This window comes from Embiotoca jacksoni, unplaced genomic scaffold (genome assembly GCF_022577435.1).
Source record: "Embiotoca jacksoni isolate LCO1_2020_lvr unplaced genomic scaffold, fEmbJac1.0.p SCAF_14, whole genome shotgun sequence".
NCBI classification, from domain to species: domain Eukaryota; kingdom Metazoa; phylum Chordata; class Actinopteri; family Embiotocidae; genus Embiotoca; species Embiotoca jacksoni.
This window is the reverse complement of record NW_027185274.1, coordinates 7,990,967-8,008,738: the sequence shown is the minus strand read 5'-3', so window position 1 is coordinate 8,008,738 and position 17,772 is coordinate 7,990,967. Positions and strand designations below refer to the sequence as shown.

The 17,772-nt window shown below is 40.7% G+C and overlaps 3 protein-coding genes across 9 annotated transcripts; 1 reads left to right on the top strand and 2 right to left on the bottom strand.

Annotated features, from left to right (window-relative positions):
* The first annotated feature begins 1,474 nt into the window (after positions 1-1,474).
* lamtor1 (late endosomal/lysosomal adaptor, MAPK and MTOR activator 1) lies at positions 1,475-6,206 on the top strand. The gene is made up of 5 exons (XM_069147803.1): positions 1,475-1,715; positions 2,777-2,922; positions 3,022-3,099; positions 3,775-3,898; positions 4,234-6,206. The coding sequence occupies exons 1-5, from the start codon at positions 1,674-1,676 to the stop codon at positions 4,324-4,326; spliced, it is 483 nt and encodes a 160-aa protein (XP_069003904.1). The 5' UTR covers positions 1,475-1,673; the 3' UTR covers positions 4,327-6,206.
* An 81-nt stretch (positions 6,207-6,287) lies between these two features.
* On the bottom strand, positions 6,288-9,190 carry lrrc51 (leucine rich repeat containing 51). The gene is made up of 5 exons (XM_069147802.1): positions 8,921-9,190; positions 8,525-8,584; positions 7,893-8,098; positions 7,511-7,659; positions 6,288-6,595 (listed from the first exon to the last, which is right to left on the bottom strand). The coding sequence occupies exons 2-5, from the start codon at positions 8,574-8,576 to the stop codon at positions 6,463-6,465; spliced, it is 540 nt and encodes a 179-aa protein (XP_069003903.1). The 5' UTR covers positions 8,577-8,584; positions 8,921-9,190; the 3' UTR covers positions 6,288-6,462.
* An 84-nt stretch (positions 9,191-9,274) lies between these two features.
* LOC138197166 (von Willebrand factor A domain-containing protein 5A-like) lies at positions 9,275-17,760 on the bottom strand. 7 transcript variants are annotated; one of them, XM_069147790.1, is made up of 21 exons: positions 17,662-17,759; positions 17,175-17,256; positions 16,706-16,908; positions 16,396-16,618; positions 16,055-16,233; positions 15,858-15,972; positions 15,541-15,716; positions 15,364-15,452; positions 15,143-15,287; positions 14,731-14,810; positions 14,534-14,648; positions 14,259-14,417; positions 14,064-14,167; positions 13,442-13,680; positions 13,076-13,117; positions 12,259-12,309; positions 11,618-11,653; positions 11,233-11,265; positions 10,252-10,397; positions 9,955-10,078; positions 9,275-9,849 (listed from the first exon to the last, which is right to left on the bottom strand). In XM_069147790.1, the coding sequence occupies exons 2-21, from the start codon at positions 17,215-17,217 to the stop codon at positions 9,770-9,772; spliced, it is 2,382 nt and encodes a 793-aa protein (XP_069003891.1). In that variant the 5' UTR covers positions 17,218-17,256; positions 17,662-17,759; the 3' UTR covers positions 9,275-9,769. The 7 variants fall into 7 exon arrangements, 5 of the variants coding, with proteins under 5 accessions (XP_069003891.1, XP_069003892.1, XP_069003893.1 ...); XM_069147791.1 differs by having other exon boundaries at positions 11,618-11,638; XM_069147792.1 differs by lacking the exon at positions 12,259-12,309.
* Positions 17,761-17,772: the final 12 nt, after the last annotated feature.

Here is a 17,772-nt window from a genome sequence, read left to right as displayed (position 1 = left end):
AAAAACCTGCAAATATAAGATTTTCTCGCATTTCGGCAGGCTACACAAACTTAACATATATTTTTGTAAAAGCAGTGAGAATAAAAGTTTGTTTCAATGTATGGAGAGCTTTTACAAAAAAAAAAAAAGCATCGGTATTATGAAATGAGTTACTGGAAATAAGATGTAACTGCAGCGTGTGTGGTACTCTGTCATCACACTCAGCCAGAGGGCATCAGAGACCCTTATATCAGGGAGATTACAACATGTGCACCAACATGTTTCTCCTGTTCTCTTCTCCCGCTGGAATTTGCTTTAGTAGTAGCCTATAAAATTAGGAACAGTTCAAACATAATTAAATATATTTTGCCAGATTTGCTAACCTACTTAAGAGAGAAAAGTCTTGTTCAGGCAGGTCACTGTGTTCTAGTGCAGTGCAGTGTAATGAGGTACTTTTCTAGCTACACATTTCAGAGTAATGAATTTTATAAAATATTGTGGAAGTCAAACAGCAATGTCAGTACCAGCAGTACCAACATCAGTACGAGCTTCTAGCTGGTTAATGCATAATGTAACACACAAACATGACCAAAAGATCCTTCAAGGGGCAAGACTTTGCTCTTGGGTCCTTGTGTGAGCTGTGTATGTTTTTGTGAAACCTCCAAGTTTCCAAGTACTGTCCACACGAGACCTCACGTGGCAGTTTCTTGTCCCGATCCAGAGATAAATTCTATCCCAGGTTTCCTATGTGTCCGTTTCCTTGAGGTAGTCTGACTAGACACAATTTAGCAACTGCATTAGAACAATGCAAACATAACAATAATATTTTATAATAATAGTCTTTAAACAAAAAAAAAAATCCTCGAGGACTACAAAACAACACCAAAAAAAAAAGAACCAAAAAACACCTTAAAGGATAATATATAAGAAAAAGACCGATGCCGTACTTTTGAGGCTTTACTCCCCTTTCAAATTTCAAGATAATTGAATTGCCTAAAGCAGTGCAGGGAACCTGCAGTAACCTTTTTGTATATAAAGGAAATTAAATTGTGGTCATTTTTATTTTAATGTGGAACTTACTTTAAGTTGGGTATTTTGTATTTTTTTTTTCTCTACTGCTACTCATATTCAATTGTTTACATTCGTTGATTTTTGGCACACATTCATAAATATCCTCAACAACAAATATGCAGGGGAAAAGGAAAGAAAAATTAATTACCCACGCCTGTAGCTCTTTAAAAATATATATATATATATATATATATATATATATTTATTAATAAGAGGTATAGTCCTACCTTTAAAGGTGATTTAGTTTTACTCATCAATTCAAACGTATTTATTACAACACGATCACTTTCACTCATATTTAATTTATTGATTAATTTCGCGCACGCTTGAAATCCCCCCCTTCCCACCTCCCCTCCCCCTCCTCCCCCGTCACGTGACGAGGGCCAGCGTGGCTTCTGAAATTCCGGAAGTAACCGTTATGTCGTTGCACCACGGTCTGCTGTCATGTGATAGCTCGTCCCAGAGGCTGCTGTTGACAGTAGCTTCCTCCCTTTTAGGTGAGGTTAAAGTAAACCCGCGCAGGAGAGAAGTTTTATGTTTGACGGAGAAGAAAAATACGCGGCTCGTTCGTGACAAAGAGCGGGGAAGCCGGGGTTGTGTAGCTTCGCCCCTCGGACGCTGCCATGGGTTGTTGTTACAGCAGCGAGAACGACACTCCGAACCAGGTCGGTAGCTCGTAGCATGCTACGAGCGATAAGTAGATGTTTCATTGAGATGCAAAGTATAATGTGTTATTTTGCGAAGGCGTTTCATGCACAAAATGCACAAAATATATCGGGACGTTACCGAGTGGTCGTTTTTTTTAAAATTTATCAGATAATGGTGTGACACCTAAAACCAGCCGTAGCTTTCGGGACAGGCCTGGCTCCGGGCAGCTTTCCTTTTTTTTATTTTTTATTTTTTTCAAGTTCGCACAAATCATAAAACGGGTAAAAGATGAGCTTTAAAAGTCTGAAGGCAAGGAAACGCGTTTCAAAGAAAGTTTTCTGTGCGGTAAAATATCTGCAGGCGCTTTTAACGATTTTCACGACCCAGTCATTTACCTCTTAGTTGCATTCTTCCTTCAAACAAATAATAGTTTGAAAGCGGATCATTTGTCACCTGCGAATGTTTGAGATCTCTATTATGACCTCAGCAGGTGTGCCAACAACAAAAGTGATTGATACCCCGGACACCACGTGTTTTATGTCACATGACCCTCATCTTTCCCAGCTATTTTTAGTTTAAGGAAACAAAGTTCAGTTCTGCCTTCGTCTTGGTTGTCTGTCCTCAATCTAGCAACAGGAGTCGGGATCAATATTTTCCCTCTCTGGATATATTATTCTGGAAACGCATCGTCTTGGTCGTAAAATGAGCATCAGAAGGATTTTAACGTGTCAATGTTAAGTGTTTTGTTGTTGAGAAATGCTCTGCTGTAGTTGCGGAGCTGACACTTCTCTTAAGCTTCTAGGTTTTTTTTAAATATTGTAACATAATGCTGTCATTTCTTGTATCAAATGAAAAAAAACAAAAACACTTTTGTTGAGTTACATAATGCTTCATCACTTCATTTAATAGCCTCAATTACCATGAACTGTTCTAATCAATATCTTATTTAAATAAATAAAAAGATATGGTACAATTTAGCACTTATTTCTGCTGTATTTAATTGCTGCGCAACTGGAAAATAAGTTTCCAAAATGACACGAGCTTATCAGTTGATTATATTGGGCTCTGCCTGTTGTAGGACCCTGATGAGATTAAGCCGCTGATCCCCCACCCAAACCCCGTCAGCAAGCCTCCAAATGGGACTGACTGGATCACTACCAACGTGTCCTCAGCACGGACAGATGAACAAGCCCTCCTCACATCCATCCTGACAAAAACAGCACAGTAAGGAAACTCCTTCACGTGACACAAGACCCGTCAGATTCAGCATGCATCGCCTTAAAACAACGCCATTATTCATGCGCAATCTTTTCTCCGTTTCAGGAACATCATCGATGTCTCGGCAGCTGACTCCGTCATGATGGAGCAGCACGAGTACATGGACAAAGCTCGGCAATACAGGTATGTCGGTGAGCGGTTGTGCATTTGTCGTGAAACGATGCTGCTTTTTGGGTTTGGTTGCATGGAAATGATGCGGGTCACTGTTTGGACAATGGCTGGCTTTTAAAATGAGATGGAAAAAGTTTGTATTTCTCTTATCTGAAGATTATTAAGCAGCTGAATCATCATAAAACTGTAAATTATAATAATGAAAGTAATATTGTAATAAGATGTTGAGCTTGAAATCCTGCTGTTCAGTGTTTTGTGTTGTCTGGTTATGTCTCACGAATTTAAACCTTGTTGGGGAAAAAAAAAGAAGAAGTGAATTAAGCTCCTGAGATTCTGTTGATGGTGGGAAAAATAAAACTGTAAACATGAATTTCTTCACCCACCCAGAGGCTGGAGGAAGTGGTGAGGGAAATGATTTAACCAGAACATTGCAACAGCTTAGCGTTTCCCCTTTTAAATCGCAACCTAAACCTTAGCTGCAGTGACACCTAGTGGTAGTTGGAGGATCTCCACTAACCAGAGCAGCTGTGGTATGTTTAGACTAAAATCCAGGTGCAGGGAAAACGGCTTGTTCTCACAGCCGTCTGATTTAAGAGACAAGTTGGTGAGTTGAACTCTGAACTGCTGCACAGCTGATGACAAGGCAACAGCACCGTTAAGCTATTTTTGTTGTTGTTGTTGTTGCAGTACAAAGCTGGCTGTGTTGAGCACCAGTCTGCCCCTAAAGAAAGCCCTCACTCTGCCCTCCCTCACCAGCCAGCCCCACCAAGTGCTTGCGAGTGATTTGGTGCCATACTCGGATATACAGCAGGTAATCACACGCGTATACATAAACACGCACACACAGAGATTATATGTTGACATGCGTTTCCTGCGTGTGCATTGCTTCACGTCATACGTTTTTTTTTCCTTGTTGGGTACGTTTCATATCAGACACACTTTTGGAAATATTATGCAACACGTTGGGCTGCATGGTATTTCAGTGTGTGGCTTAAAATAGATCTGAACGACACCCAATGCTTTCCTGTTCCTGTCGTTGGGCACCTAATTAAACGAGCGTCTCTTGGTGGTACACAGCGGACCAGTCTTGTTTCACTTATTTTTTTTTCCACTATCTAATAACTATATCTTCTCTTTTCTTCGCAGGTGTCCAAGATAGCAGCTTACGCTTACAGTGCAATCTCTCAAATCAAAGTGGATGCTAAAGAAGATCTGGTGGTCCAGTTTGCCATTCCCTGATTCTGCGACTCTGGCCTGCATATTGTTCCTCCGATCCCACCCCCTCTGTTTCACTCCTGCATCCTCAACCTCCAGCCCACCCTTTATTAAACACATTTTGGTCCTTGTGCTTCTTAGCTACGCCTCTAACTGCTACAAAGACAGACACCATGCGGGGTTTCACCCTTTGGCTGTCCTATAGTGTAATCAATTATGGGTCAGTGACAAGTTGTCAAATGGGAAATGGAAGTTGGTTCGCTGTAGATGGGTATGAACTCATACTTAGAACAACAAGGCCTTCTCTGAGCGTAATGCCCGGATCACCGGCTGTGGAAAACTCATCATTCAGCCTTTTAGGATGCTCTCCCTACTGTTTATAAAGGTTTTAAATCCGTCACAGTATCTTTATTTTGTCAGAAAACCAAGCCTGTACACTCAGGCAAGGCTAACTTCACAGCCTGCTGATCTCCAAAGGCACGGAATAATGTACAGTGTAATCACCTGGGACAGAGCTGTAGGATTTTTGGCACACGGCATTGGTTTATATGTTTGAAATAGTCTCCACTGGAAAAGGAGACATTAGGAATCTCTGTTTCGTGGGGTAATAGAAATCATCTCAGCACAGTTGTCACCAACTAAAAAAATTTGCCACAGGTGTGACTGCATTGGTTGAATGTTTTAGCCATTGACCAGAGCAAAGAAAAACTTGCAACATGGCTTGCCGTTTGGACTTCACGTCTTTAACTCTGCTCTGTATTCACCCTTTCTTCTGTGTTTTTCCTTGAGCAGCAAAAACTTTGGAAAAACTGGAACCCAAAAAGTTGAATCTGTTTTCTTCTCGAGATTAAGATGTCATTATGTTTTGGATGGTTGTAACAGTGTAGTACTGATGTATGCTGAGACTCTGGTGTCACTCGTGTTTAAAAATTGAAGCAATGAAACTGGTTGGATTAGTAATTTAGCCATCCAGCGTGTAGTCAGTTATTCCAGTTGAGGCCAAATCCCGGGTGACCTGTCCGTGGCTGGTGTCCACTGGGGGGTGAGGATGCAAACACAAACACAGGTGGGCCTCTAATGTCCCTTGGAGTGGGAAACATTGGAGCTTTCCTGGGCACAAATTCTTGAGTTTACAGACAGCGCTGTGTCCTCTTGCCGTTTTCTAGCTCTAAAGAATGAGCTGTCAGACTCTTTAAATCAAGAACTTCACATATTTAACAGCAGCGGAGGCATTTGGACATGAAGGCGGTGGACGTGTGGAGGATGCAGGGACAGATGTTGTGTATTCATGCCTTTGTACAGAATTTTCTGATTGAATATAAAAACAGATGATGGATTGTATGAAGTTCCTCTTTTTGTGAAGAGGTCCTCGGTCTGGATTGGCTAAGATCTTGTGGTGATCAGAGTTTTTATGAAACACAAGAACACTTTTAAGGTCTGCGTTTGTTAGCTTTCAAACGAAGCTTTTCATTGCAGATTGTAATATGATTGAGTTGTTCATATTAATCCGAAACTAACCACTGTAGCAGTGAGAGGGAGCGTCAACGATCCATGTACCACGGCAGATAAAAATGATCCGAGACCTTTTTGTGATTATTTATTTGTGTTTTTAAAATGTATATTTGCTCTTCGGGGGAGAGCACACGACTATGCGTGGGCAGAGAGCAGGGTGAGCTGCTCTCGAGTCTCTAAAGGGATGATCTGCAAGGCTGTGATTACTTCAACTGCGCAACTGATTTGAGCTTTTTGCAATGGGTTCTTGGCATTTTTTTCATCTGTTTTGTTTGTTACTCAAATGTGTAATACTACCTGAAATATGTTTGTGATATCTTAGGCTAGTACCAAAAAGTTTTAATTCTGTTTTGTTTTTTGGTTTAATCAGTTCATTAAAGACTTTCAACAAAGCCATCACGTCTTAGTAAATGAATATTGACCTCCACCATGCTCATATCTGAGGAGTTGCCTCAGTAATGCTGCAGACGGCCATTAACAGCAACAACCTTGCAACTTTGTTATAAAAAGATCACCAGTAAAAAAACATCGAACATCTCAAAAACCACACCAATATCAGAAGCACTCTGCCATTTGCCTCCTTATCACGTTTTAGCAATTCATTAGCTATGTTTTGGAGAGAGAAATGAAGAAGAGAAGAGCGAGCCGTCACTGGAGAGTCTCCTTGCTGCTTCTGCTGCGGTTGTTGTGCTGCCAGATATTTGCCAACTCTCGCTCCTGCCGTGTCACAGCACTGAAGTCCATCGTCTTTAACTGAGGCAAAACAGAAATCACACGATTCCTGGACACAGAAAGACACACGCTACCTGGTTTATGAACATATTGTATGCATCTATATGGGAAAAATGACCTGTACCTACGCAAACTCAATTAAACGTACACTGGACTCAAGAGTAGAAGAAAGGTTTCATTCAAGTCCCTTTATTGGTCTCGGCTGACTGCCGAATCTCCAACCTTATTAACAGTACAGCTCAATCACAATGAAACCTGCAGCCAGCCTCATGTGCAAATTACCACAAGCATTAATTACGGTGGGGAACCAATCACAGAGGATTGGTGTATAGCTGCAATCACAGCATTGTAAGATGGTGACAGATGTAGTCTTAGGTCTCCTTATCAGTTCATGGATGGGCATTCCCTCTTGACATAAATGCTCCCCAATCTTCTGGTCTTTTTAATTCATTGTAATTCAAGAGGTTAATTAAAAGTAGATCTGATCTATATGCCACTGGTGCTACACATATATGCTGCATTGACTGACTGATAGTTTTTAGGTTTTTTTTACCAGCGACACCTCTTTCTGCACCCCACCGTGCGTGCGGTGGGAACCAGTGTTGCTATGCAGACTAGGATCTGTAATATGAACTTGATCTGCATTTCAGCACCTGTTGCAGTGTTATGCAGCTACATGCTTGCCAAGATTCGTGTCTCACATACACACTCATGTTATAATTGCACTCTTGCAGAGTAAATCCCTCAGTACACACGTCTCAGTGTATGAGGTGCTGACTGGTTCTGTTCACAGAAACCTACCAGCTGCTGTGGATTAATTCTGGATGCTCTGTAATGTTCAGTTCTTATACAGAACCATAAAACGATGACTGCAAATCAACAGTATGTCACTTTGTTAACTTATTACAGCTCAGCAGGATGTGTGTGTTGAGAGTAAATTTGTTAAAGTTAAGAAAGTCTTCACCTGTAAGCCTTGTTGGTTTCTATGACATTTCCATGTAGAGTGATGGACTGTAGATGTGGCAGCTTTCCCAACCGGTCCACCTCTGACAGAACACAAATGCTGTTGCCGTGAAGATATAACACACGTAGGTCACGCAGCTCACACAACACCTGGAACACACATACACAAATTACAGATGTACTGTGACACATATTTTATCTGACAAGAATAAAACGATATACTAATGCCCAAATAGACATATTTCTTTATAACGGATTTTTTTTTATGAGCCAACTAACACTAAACAGTTATTTATACTTTATGTGTGAGATTCGGAGAGAGTCGGAGACGACTAAAAAAAAACTGAGCAAGAAAACACACAAGCCAGGCAGGGGGAACTCACTTGGTCTATGTGAATGATTTTGTTGAATGAAAGATCCAGCCAGGTGAGACTTGATGGCTCAGCCAGGAAGTGGTTGACAGTCCTCTGCAGGTCATGAAGGTCTGTGATGTTGTTGTTACTGAGACGCAGAGAGTGACTTCGGCATTTATTCTCTGAATTTCTCTTTAAAGGCCGCAGACCCCTGGTGGGTTCCTTTGTCCATGCATCTGAAACCGCACAATTCTCTTAAAAAAATACACTGAATATGAAGTGAATATTAAGCACTGGCTTGTTGATTTGTTTGATTTTGTGCAATGTTGTATTCATGGTGGCCTGTTTCAAGGGCATATATTGATTGATTTATAAAAGTGGATGCATTACGCGCACAAAAATAGAGAAATTAGTTTGAGCTGTTACACGTTCGTTTGATAAATCAAATCTATACACATACGTACAATGAAAATCTTTTCCAAAGTTTAAAAACTTCTAATTATTTTTCTTTTACCAGGAAGCTTCACTGAGATCTAAATCTTTTTTTTTTTACAAGAGAAACTTTGCAAACAAACTCACAGCATGTTGAAATGTAACATAAATAACACATACACTGTAAATTAGGACAGACTGAAAATCTTTAGAGACAGATAGTAGCCTACCTGTCAGACTGGTGATGTTTTTAAAAGATAGGTCCACTGGAGGTCCAGCCATCGTCTCACCTGCAACATGGGATGTTGTGGTGAATTAATGAGTCGACTTGGCCGATGATCAACAAATTTGTGTAATTTAATAAGAGCACAACATGCACGCGCAAGAAAAAGTACGTTTACGGGAACGTGCTAAAAAGATTATTCAAAATTTCTCGTTTCCGACCACCTCAATGTGTTACTCAGATATTATCAGGTCAATTTGATGTCGATATTTTCCCAATTGAAAGCTCTGTGAAATGGCAGGCAGCCTGTTTTGCATTGCTGTCTCTCTCCACGTAAACTTATCTTATTGACGATACACTTGATGAATTGACCGATGGCGTAGCCGGACTTTCACATACTTACCCTAAATCTAGTAAAACTTATGACAGCCACTTCCCTGAACGTTGCAGCAGTCTGTCTACTCTGTAAAAACCCTTCTACAAACATGTGATAAAACTCCTCTCGGTTTTGCTGAACAGGAAGCTGTGGAGAGACAACAGACCGTTTCTAAGGAAACGAACAGGTGCATTATGGGAGTTATTTTGTTGTTTGTCTAGATTGTGATTCGGATCCAGGATTCCAGTCAAATAATATGGATGTGGTATCGGCTAATTAAAATAAATGTGTGTGTGTGTGTTTCTCTCAATTGCTAGAAAACGTGTTAACACCACAGACTGTATATAGACACAGTAACACATTCAAAATCAATAATATCAATTTTCAAATGGTGTTTATATGTTCAAATTAAACGTCGTGACACGCTCATTTTAAATGTGTTAACACAGACAAAACAATAACACAGTTAATGGACTTCTTGATATGTTAACATATATTAAAGTATCCCCTTTGAATAATGTAACCATGATTTCGCAAACTGTTTGTCTTACTGTTTATATCCATAATTTATGAGTGACACTTTGTTTTTGTTTTTCCAAAGCCTCACCTTTATTTATTTATAGAGGCTACTCATTTTTCAGGATTAAATCATTTCACATTCAAAGCAACGGTCAGGGTGCAAAACAAAACAATTCATTTGTCATTTTACAACATGCATAGCTCATCCTGGATAGATGAAGCACAGTGCAGGTATACTAACGCACATTATATGATAAAGAGCAGATGGTGCAGTCATATGCAATGTAGAGATTGTAAGATTGAGTAGATCTGCTTGTGTTGACCAATCCTGAAAGTGAAACCATTTTAATAAAGACCTCAGAGCCCCAGGACATCTTTCTGCATGCTGCAGCCCAACAGTGCATTTCCTGCTTCCACACACTCTGTCAGACATGGTGCTGAAAAAACAACAACAACAACAACAACAAGGCATCAGATTAGCATTAATACTAATGAAGTGATTGTAGAAACAGCAGTTTAGTACTTATTACTGTGGTTACTACCATTCTGAGAGCGGAGCCATGAGGCAGCCTTCATAGCCAGCAGCTCCCACTCTTCTTTTGCATCCTTCTTGAAACCATGAAGCCAGATCAGAGCCAGAACGGTGGCCCACACGTCACTGTTGACCTGATTTACCAAATCAGCAGAAACAATATTATATGCTAAAGAAAGTAAGATAACATGCACACTCTCAAGTTAACTGGTCAGTTTTTGAATGTGTGCCATTATTTTAAACCATGTCATCAAATGTGTTTTAAAATAACTCCCGGTCTTATTTATTATCTTTGACGAGAACCCACCGGTGCAGGCTTTGACTTGTCCACCTCCTCGCTGGTCTTCCCCAGTGCAGCAGACAGAGCTGGATCCAGCAGCCAGCAGCCAGACGCCTGCTGGAGGGACACCAGCTGCAGCAAAGGGTCTCTGGGCGGCTGTTTGGGAATCACGGCTTCATCACACATCAAAAAAAAAAAAAAGTAAAATGTCATTTTTGAAAGTATATTTGGACGATTTGATACAAATATGGAGGTAAAATGTAGATGAGACATTTCAAGCATTGAATAGTTTTTAGAGAAAATAAATCAAGAACAAAGATGAAGTAATCTTTGTGGGTTATTTGTGGGTTTGTAGCATTTTGTTTCTACACACATTTGTCTGTCTTTAGTTTGTAAGGCGACGTGCAGCTGAGGATCATGACGATGCCATTAATTTAGAAGGAATTTGCTCATAAACTTAAGTGCTAGACAAAATAAATTGACCTCATTTTAGATTATTTTGAATCTTCATGGACTCACTCAGGTCTCTGATGATTGTATCTTTACAATACTGCCTCTCTGTCACAATAAAATACCAGTCTACCTGCTGCTGAACAAAGTCATACATATATTGTAACACTGGATGTAATGTAGAGCATCAGAAGTAGGTTTTGGGTAAGCAGGGGATTTTTTTTTGTAGCATATGGCGAAAAAAAAAAATATCAAAACACAGTTGTCCCATCTCTGTGCATGTAGCTACTCATAATCAGAATTATTTTAGAAAACATAATGACTGAACTTTGTTAGTTCAGGAAATGTTTATGTCAGTGACATTTCTTTTTATAGAAATGCATGGACTTTTGTCTCTCTGCCATTCAGCTTTACACTTACTCATTACAGATGCAGCACCCATACTCATATTCCTCCCTTTAAATAGCCTGAGGTCAAGACATGAGAATTATTAAATTGATAATATCAGCAAAACTACTGGTTGACTTTTGTCCGTCTGACATTCATCGGTGTGCTTACTTGTTGGAGCACCACCACAAAGATCAAGACCACCTATCAAGCAGGAAGTCAAGACATGACAATTAATAGATATATGATATCAACAAGAATACTGGCTTCTGATTTTAAAACAATGACTCACAACTTATTGCAACTTGTGCATGTAGCTACTCACAATCAGAATTATTTTGGAAAAGATAATGACTGAACTTTGTTAGTTCAGGAAATGTTTATGTCAGTGACTACTGAGGCAAACCAGGACAAAAAACATCTGCTATACATGTTAGTTTTCACGTTAAAGCTGCCGATCTGTTAAATATCAATGGTGCCCATGTACGGTCTTTGTAGAAAACACTTTAGAGAAAAGACACATATGGTTTCCAATCCCATTTAGTTTTTTACTTACGTAGAACACCAAAGGCCATTTCTGGTTCGTCAGACACTAACATTTCAAAATAAAAAAAAAAAAAGAAAAAAGATGAGGTTAAAGTATCTTTTCGAATTAGTAAACAAACACAGTTTCCTCCCTTGCTGCTCTAGGCTGTATGTCACCGATGCAACATGCAGTATTTAGTGTTGTTTCCTCTGTGTTTATCCATTGACTTTCTTTTTATAGAAATGCATGGACTTTTGTCTCTCTGCCAGTCAAATTTATACTTACTCATTACAGGTCCATCACACAGATTCCTCTGCGTCCTTTTGCCGAGCATGAGGTCAAGATATGAGAATTATTAAATTCATAATATCAACTGAACTACTGGCGTCTAATGTTATTACAACGACTCACAACTCATTACAAGGAGTGTAAAAGTTACTTAAAAATATAAAAAAAAAGATGACTGGACATTTTTCACTATTGAGGCAAACCAGGGTAAGAATATCTCCGACTGTACATACTGTGTTTCACATTGAAGCTGTAAATCAATGAAATAGCAATGGCGACGCATAAATGTTGTTTGTTCAGTGTTTGCACCCATTTACACCCATGTACTGTCTTTATACTAAACACAGAGATGGTTTCCAATCCTGATAAGTTATTTCACTTACTTGGAGCACCACAGGCCATGGCATTTTGGGTGGAGAAGGAACACAAATTAACTTCATGATTTGAAAATTAGAAAAAAAAAAGTTGACGTCAAGACATTATATTAGAAAATAAAATACTTCTGATTTCCGAGCTTGTTACCATGATCAAGGCTGTTAAAACATTCTACCAATCTACAATTTAAATGCAATAACAACAGTAATTTTTAAATTATTAATGTTTTTTTTAAATGTTAAAGTGCTAAACGTTTGTGCTTCTCTGCCCGTTACTCTCATTGATGCTCAGCTACATCTGACATCAATGCTTATCTCTTGCAGCACCACCACCACCCATATAACAGTCATCTAGCAGGAAATCAAGACATGAGAATTAATAAATACATAATATCAACTAAACTACTGGCTTCTAATTTTAAAACAATGACTCACAACTTATTACAAGTAGTTTTTAAAGTGTAAAAGTCCTGCAATAATATAAAAAAAAAGATAACTAAACTTTCTTTACTTGCTACTTTAGGAAACATTTATTTCAGTAACTACTGAAGCAAACCGGGGCAAAAACATCTCCTCCTCTACATATTGTATTTCACGTCAAAGCTACAAATAAGTGAAACAGCAATGGTGCAACAGGAGTGTGCTGGATTGATCAGCTTGCACCTATTCACACCCATGAAACAGTTTCCTCACTTGCTGCTCTAGGCTGTATGTCACCGATGCAACATGCAGTATTTAGTGTTGTTTCTTCTGTGTTTATCAATGGACTTTCTTTTTGTAGAAATGCATGGACTTTTGTCTCTCTGCCATTCAGCTTTATACTTACTCATTTCAGGTCCATCACACAGATTCCTCTTCCTCCTTTTACCTAGCATGAGGTCAAGACATGAGAATTATTAAATTCATAATATCAACTGAACTACTGGTGTCTAATGTTATTACAACGACTCACAACTCATTACAAGGAATGTAAAAGTTACTTAAAAATATTTGTTTCACTACTGAGTAAAACCAGGGTAAGAATATCTCCTACTGTACATACTGTGTTTCACATGGAAGCTGTAAATCAATTAAATAGCAATGGTGACACATAAATGTTGTTTGTTCAGTGTTTGCACCCATTTACACCCATGTACTGTCTTTATACTAAACACAGAGATGGTTTCCAATCCTGATAAGTTATTTCACTTACCTTTGACAATACACATTCTGGATATTGGAATATTTCTGCGCACAAGGGGCCCTTGAATCGCTTCACCATCGGCTTTGTTAACAGCAATGAAGGCAGTGAAGGAGCTGCTCACTCCTGATTGGACACTGAGCTGCACCACCTTCTCCTTCAGTCCTCCGTCTGGCTGTCCTCTGCGCTCTCTCTCCTCCATCTCCAGAGAGCGAATCAGAGTCCGAGCACCCAACCTGTGGACTGTTGATCTGCAGACAGGAGAGAGGAGGAAGCACTCCAACAGAGTTGTAATGTTTTTGTTTAGCAGTGACTTCTCCATTTTCTACATCATTGTTATCCTGCTCAGGGTCACAGAGAGCTGGAGTCTAACCATCAACACATGGAGTATGAAAAATGGTGCAATAAAAACAATGACCAGAGAGGGAGACGACCATTCACACCCACAAGCGATCTAAATCGAGGCGAGAGGTGAAGTTACCATGGTAGATGTCATGTATCAGCACAATATTCTTTACTCAAATACTGTCATGTTTTTCACACCCTGCCACCATTTTGTTTCTTCTAGGTAATTAAAATCAACATCTGGAAGGTCAGGTACCAAAACAGAACAGTGTATCAAAACCTGTTTTACCCAGTGTCCTCTGCAGGTTTGAGACTGAAGCGCAGCTGGTTCTGAGAGGGATGACCGGCCAGGCTGTACTTCACCGTCACACAACCCTCTGCAGCCTTTGGACTCTGACACAGTATTACACTGTTAGAAATCATGTCAATTACTGTCCTCACATACCTAAGGGAAAAACACAAAATTAGATGGAGCTGCTCCTACCTGTCCAGTGAGCTGTGCATAAATCAGTGACCTTTGACCCTGGAAAAGAGCTGTAATTGGTGGGGAGAGGACAGTGACAGACACTCCCTTTGGTAAATCCCATGTGACTGAGATGTCCACCACAGCCGGCTGCAGAGCAAATCGCAGCGACTGCATCACCTGAAAAGTAATGGAAAACTGAGATTATATACAAACAGTTGGGAAAGGCATTGGTGTCCCTCCACATATTTGCTGCTACATTGCTAAACTTGACAGCTTCGTGTTTAACATCTTACTTTTGGTTGCATCCTGTCAGTCCCTGTGATGAACTGAGCGTGACCTCCTCCTTCCTTGGCCAACCCGTTGATAAGAGCAGAGCTGGATCCTTCACCAATCCCAAAGGAGAAACACCTGCAGTACAGCAGCTTGTTTTAATATACACACAGACATCGGACTTGTCACGTATCATGAGTGAATGTTGCCATGGTTTCACCTGTGGGAACCTGAATTCTTCTTCACCAGATCGAGGACTTGTTTGGTGTTCCCGACCTCTCCGTCAGTAAAGACGAACAGCTAGGGAGGAGGAGTTCACACATAAGTTGCATGGTATCACACAGCTAGTTTTTATTATGGTAAATATGAACTTCCACATTTTTTTAACTGTACAATGATTTTATTTGCAAAGTTAAAAATATTACAGTCGGAAGTTCTGATTGTGACTGGCAACCTGTTCAACCTGTTTGTACGTATGTTTGTGTGTGTGTGTGTGCGTGTGTGTGTGTGTGTGTGTGTGTGTGTGTGTGTGTGTGTGTGTGTGTGTGTGCGCGCGCGCGCGTGTGTGTGTGTGTGTGTGTGTGTGTGTGTGTGTGTGTGTGTGTGTGTGTGTGTGTGTGTGTGTGTATTACCTGTCTTGGCTGACTGGGAATGCAAGACTGGCTGTAAATATGTTGGAGAGGACTTAGGATCTCTGTTCCTCCCAGATTAGCCCCCATCTCCCCAACCTTCTTCAGAGCCTCCTCCATGGTCTGCTGGCTGTACTCCACACTCTTCCTGTCATCACACAAATATATGTACTTAATACCAAAGACAGGAAGACACTGGTTGGGCCGATGAGGGACAGACTTACGGGAAGATGTGTTCATAGCTGGACCCGAAACTGTAAATGTTGAAATAGCAGCCCATTGGTAAACTCTTCAGCAGGAGCAGCAGAGTATCCTGAAGGGAAGATGGAAAATACGGTGAAGGCTGCTGCATGAGACGGACACTATGAAAGATTTTACAAGAGATAACACATGATGAGTACCCTCGCACTGCTGATGCGAGTTTCTTGCTGCTTGCTGTTATTTATAGGGCAGCCCATGCTTCCAGATCGATCCAGTAAGAACACAAACTCTCCACATGAGGCGACTGAGGACATCACAGACTGGGGGAACTCAGGGTACAAGCTCACCATCACCACTGGATCACCCATCAGAGAGCCTGACACACAAAGAACAGACACCAACAGTTATTTAGATTTAACACATTAAACTAATCAGCTTCTCAAAGATATCATTACTTATCTCTCACTTCCAACTAAGTTGATCAGATTTGGTAAATGACCTTCAAAGTAAAACTCACCGGGCTCAGCAGAGGCCTGTCCTGCCTCCACCACAGCAGTCGGCTGGTGGGCGTCTTTGTAATAAATCAGCAGTTCAACATCTCTGTCAAACTTGTGTCCTGCAGCCAGCTTGATCTGCAGTTGACAAAAAAAGAACGTGTTGTTCTCAGGAAGGAGTCCCAGCCACACACAGCAGACACATTAGCACTCTACCTACTGTGGCCTGGGTTTGATCTGAGTTCAGGTACTGGAGAGGGTCCAGGGAACAGCTAGACTCCACTTTAGAGATTGGACGAGGAGACGACACCCGGGCAGAAAAGGACAGGCTGTAGGGCACCAGGGAGGCTGGAACAGAGGTCACCTGGACACCTCCACTACCTCCACTACCTCCACTTCCTGTCAACATGTTAGAAATGAGGCGTTAAATAAGCAGCAGTGATACAGCCATGCCAGAAATTCTGAGGGTCGTATGTCGGCACGGTGGTAAATGATTACAATATGCTGACTGCTAATGTCTAGCAAGAATAATGTTCACTATGTTGAGCATGTTAACCCGACCCAGAGGTTGGTAGCGAGGGTTGAGCACAGCAGGCAGACAGAACCTCAGTCCATCATCAGCCTGCACAGCCAGCTCAGTGACGTAGTCCAGCCTGATGGAGGCGCTCTCTCCTGGAGGCAGACTGCCCACACTCAGAGAGAATATATCAGGACTCTGCTCGCTCTCCTCCAATAGGAAGGCCTGCTGACCGGAGCTCAGGGCATCATCATACTCCTCACGAGCCTGGAGTACAGAGGACATATCTGTCACTGACTTGACAGTTTTTTTAAAGCTTGATTCTAATGAGTGAATCTTTACTGTCCAGCTCACCTTCTGTTTCTCCTTCACCTCAGCTACAATCTGTGTCTGTCCAATCTGAGCACTGAAATGACAGACAGCTGCATCTCCAGGCAGAGGGAACACAAACACAGCCTCCAGTGGTTTGTCCTCCTTGTTCTCGTAGTTCAGAGTGGAGACCACTGTAGCCACATGGTCCCTCACCTCCAGCTCCACCTCGATGCTCTTCAGAGGAACTGACAGAGAAACGCAGCTGATAACTTACTATACTTATCCAGTCATTTAGCACTGAATTAAAAAGTACAGTAGGAAAACAATACATTATCCAAAACTATTTTTCGTAAATGGAATTTAATATGGTTGAATAATTATCTCATCCAAGATAGGGGGAAAAATGGTCCTCTGAGATTTTTTGTTTTAAATTGAGAAAGTCCAGTTTTGTATGACTAAAATATACTATTACACAGTATATTGCTATGTTTTATAACAGCACTGTACATACCTGGGTCCTTATTGGCAGTAATAAGACCACAGCAGTTCACCATCGTTCCTCTTCAACAAGTGACAATGTTGAAATATTACGGCTGCAAAGATAAAGTCTGCATGTTACAGCAAAGCAACTCCTGGATATGTTTTAATACATTTTCAAAATAAGATGGCAGGTCTAATCAATCACAGTATTTGTACTGTATGTGTGAGCGCACAGATTGAGGGATCACACTGAAAAATATTACAAAACGACCTGTAATATTTTATGTGTTGCTTGGAGGCAGAAATTATTACAGCAAATGTATAGTCCTTATTAAAATTTACTTTCCAAAAATGATGTTGGACATGACCGTCTTTGCGCGGTAGAGCTGAAGGGAAAAAACACTCTCACATGCAGTACAAAGCAATAAACATGGTGAACTTAACACATCTGCGATCTATTCAAGAAGCGGTACTTTTCATTTATGTCTTAATCATGAAAACAGGGACCAGATGCCTACCTGAGCACCAAGAATCCGGAGGAGTAACAACACGGAAGCAGTGACAGGGAATATGTAGTCAAACCCAGGCCACGCCCACTGATCCACCCTCCAGAGTTTTCCTGTCATTTG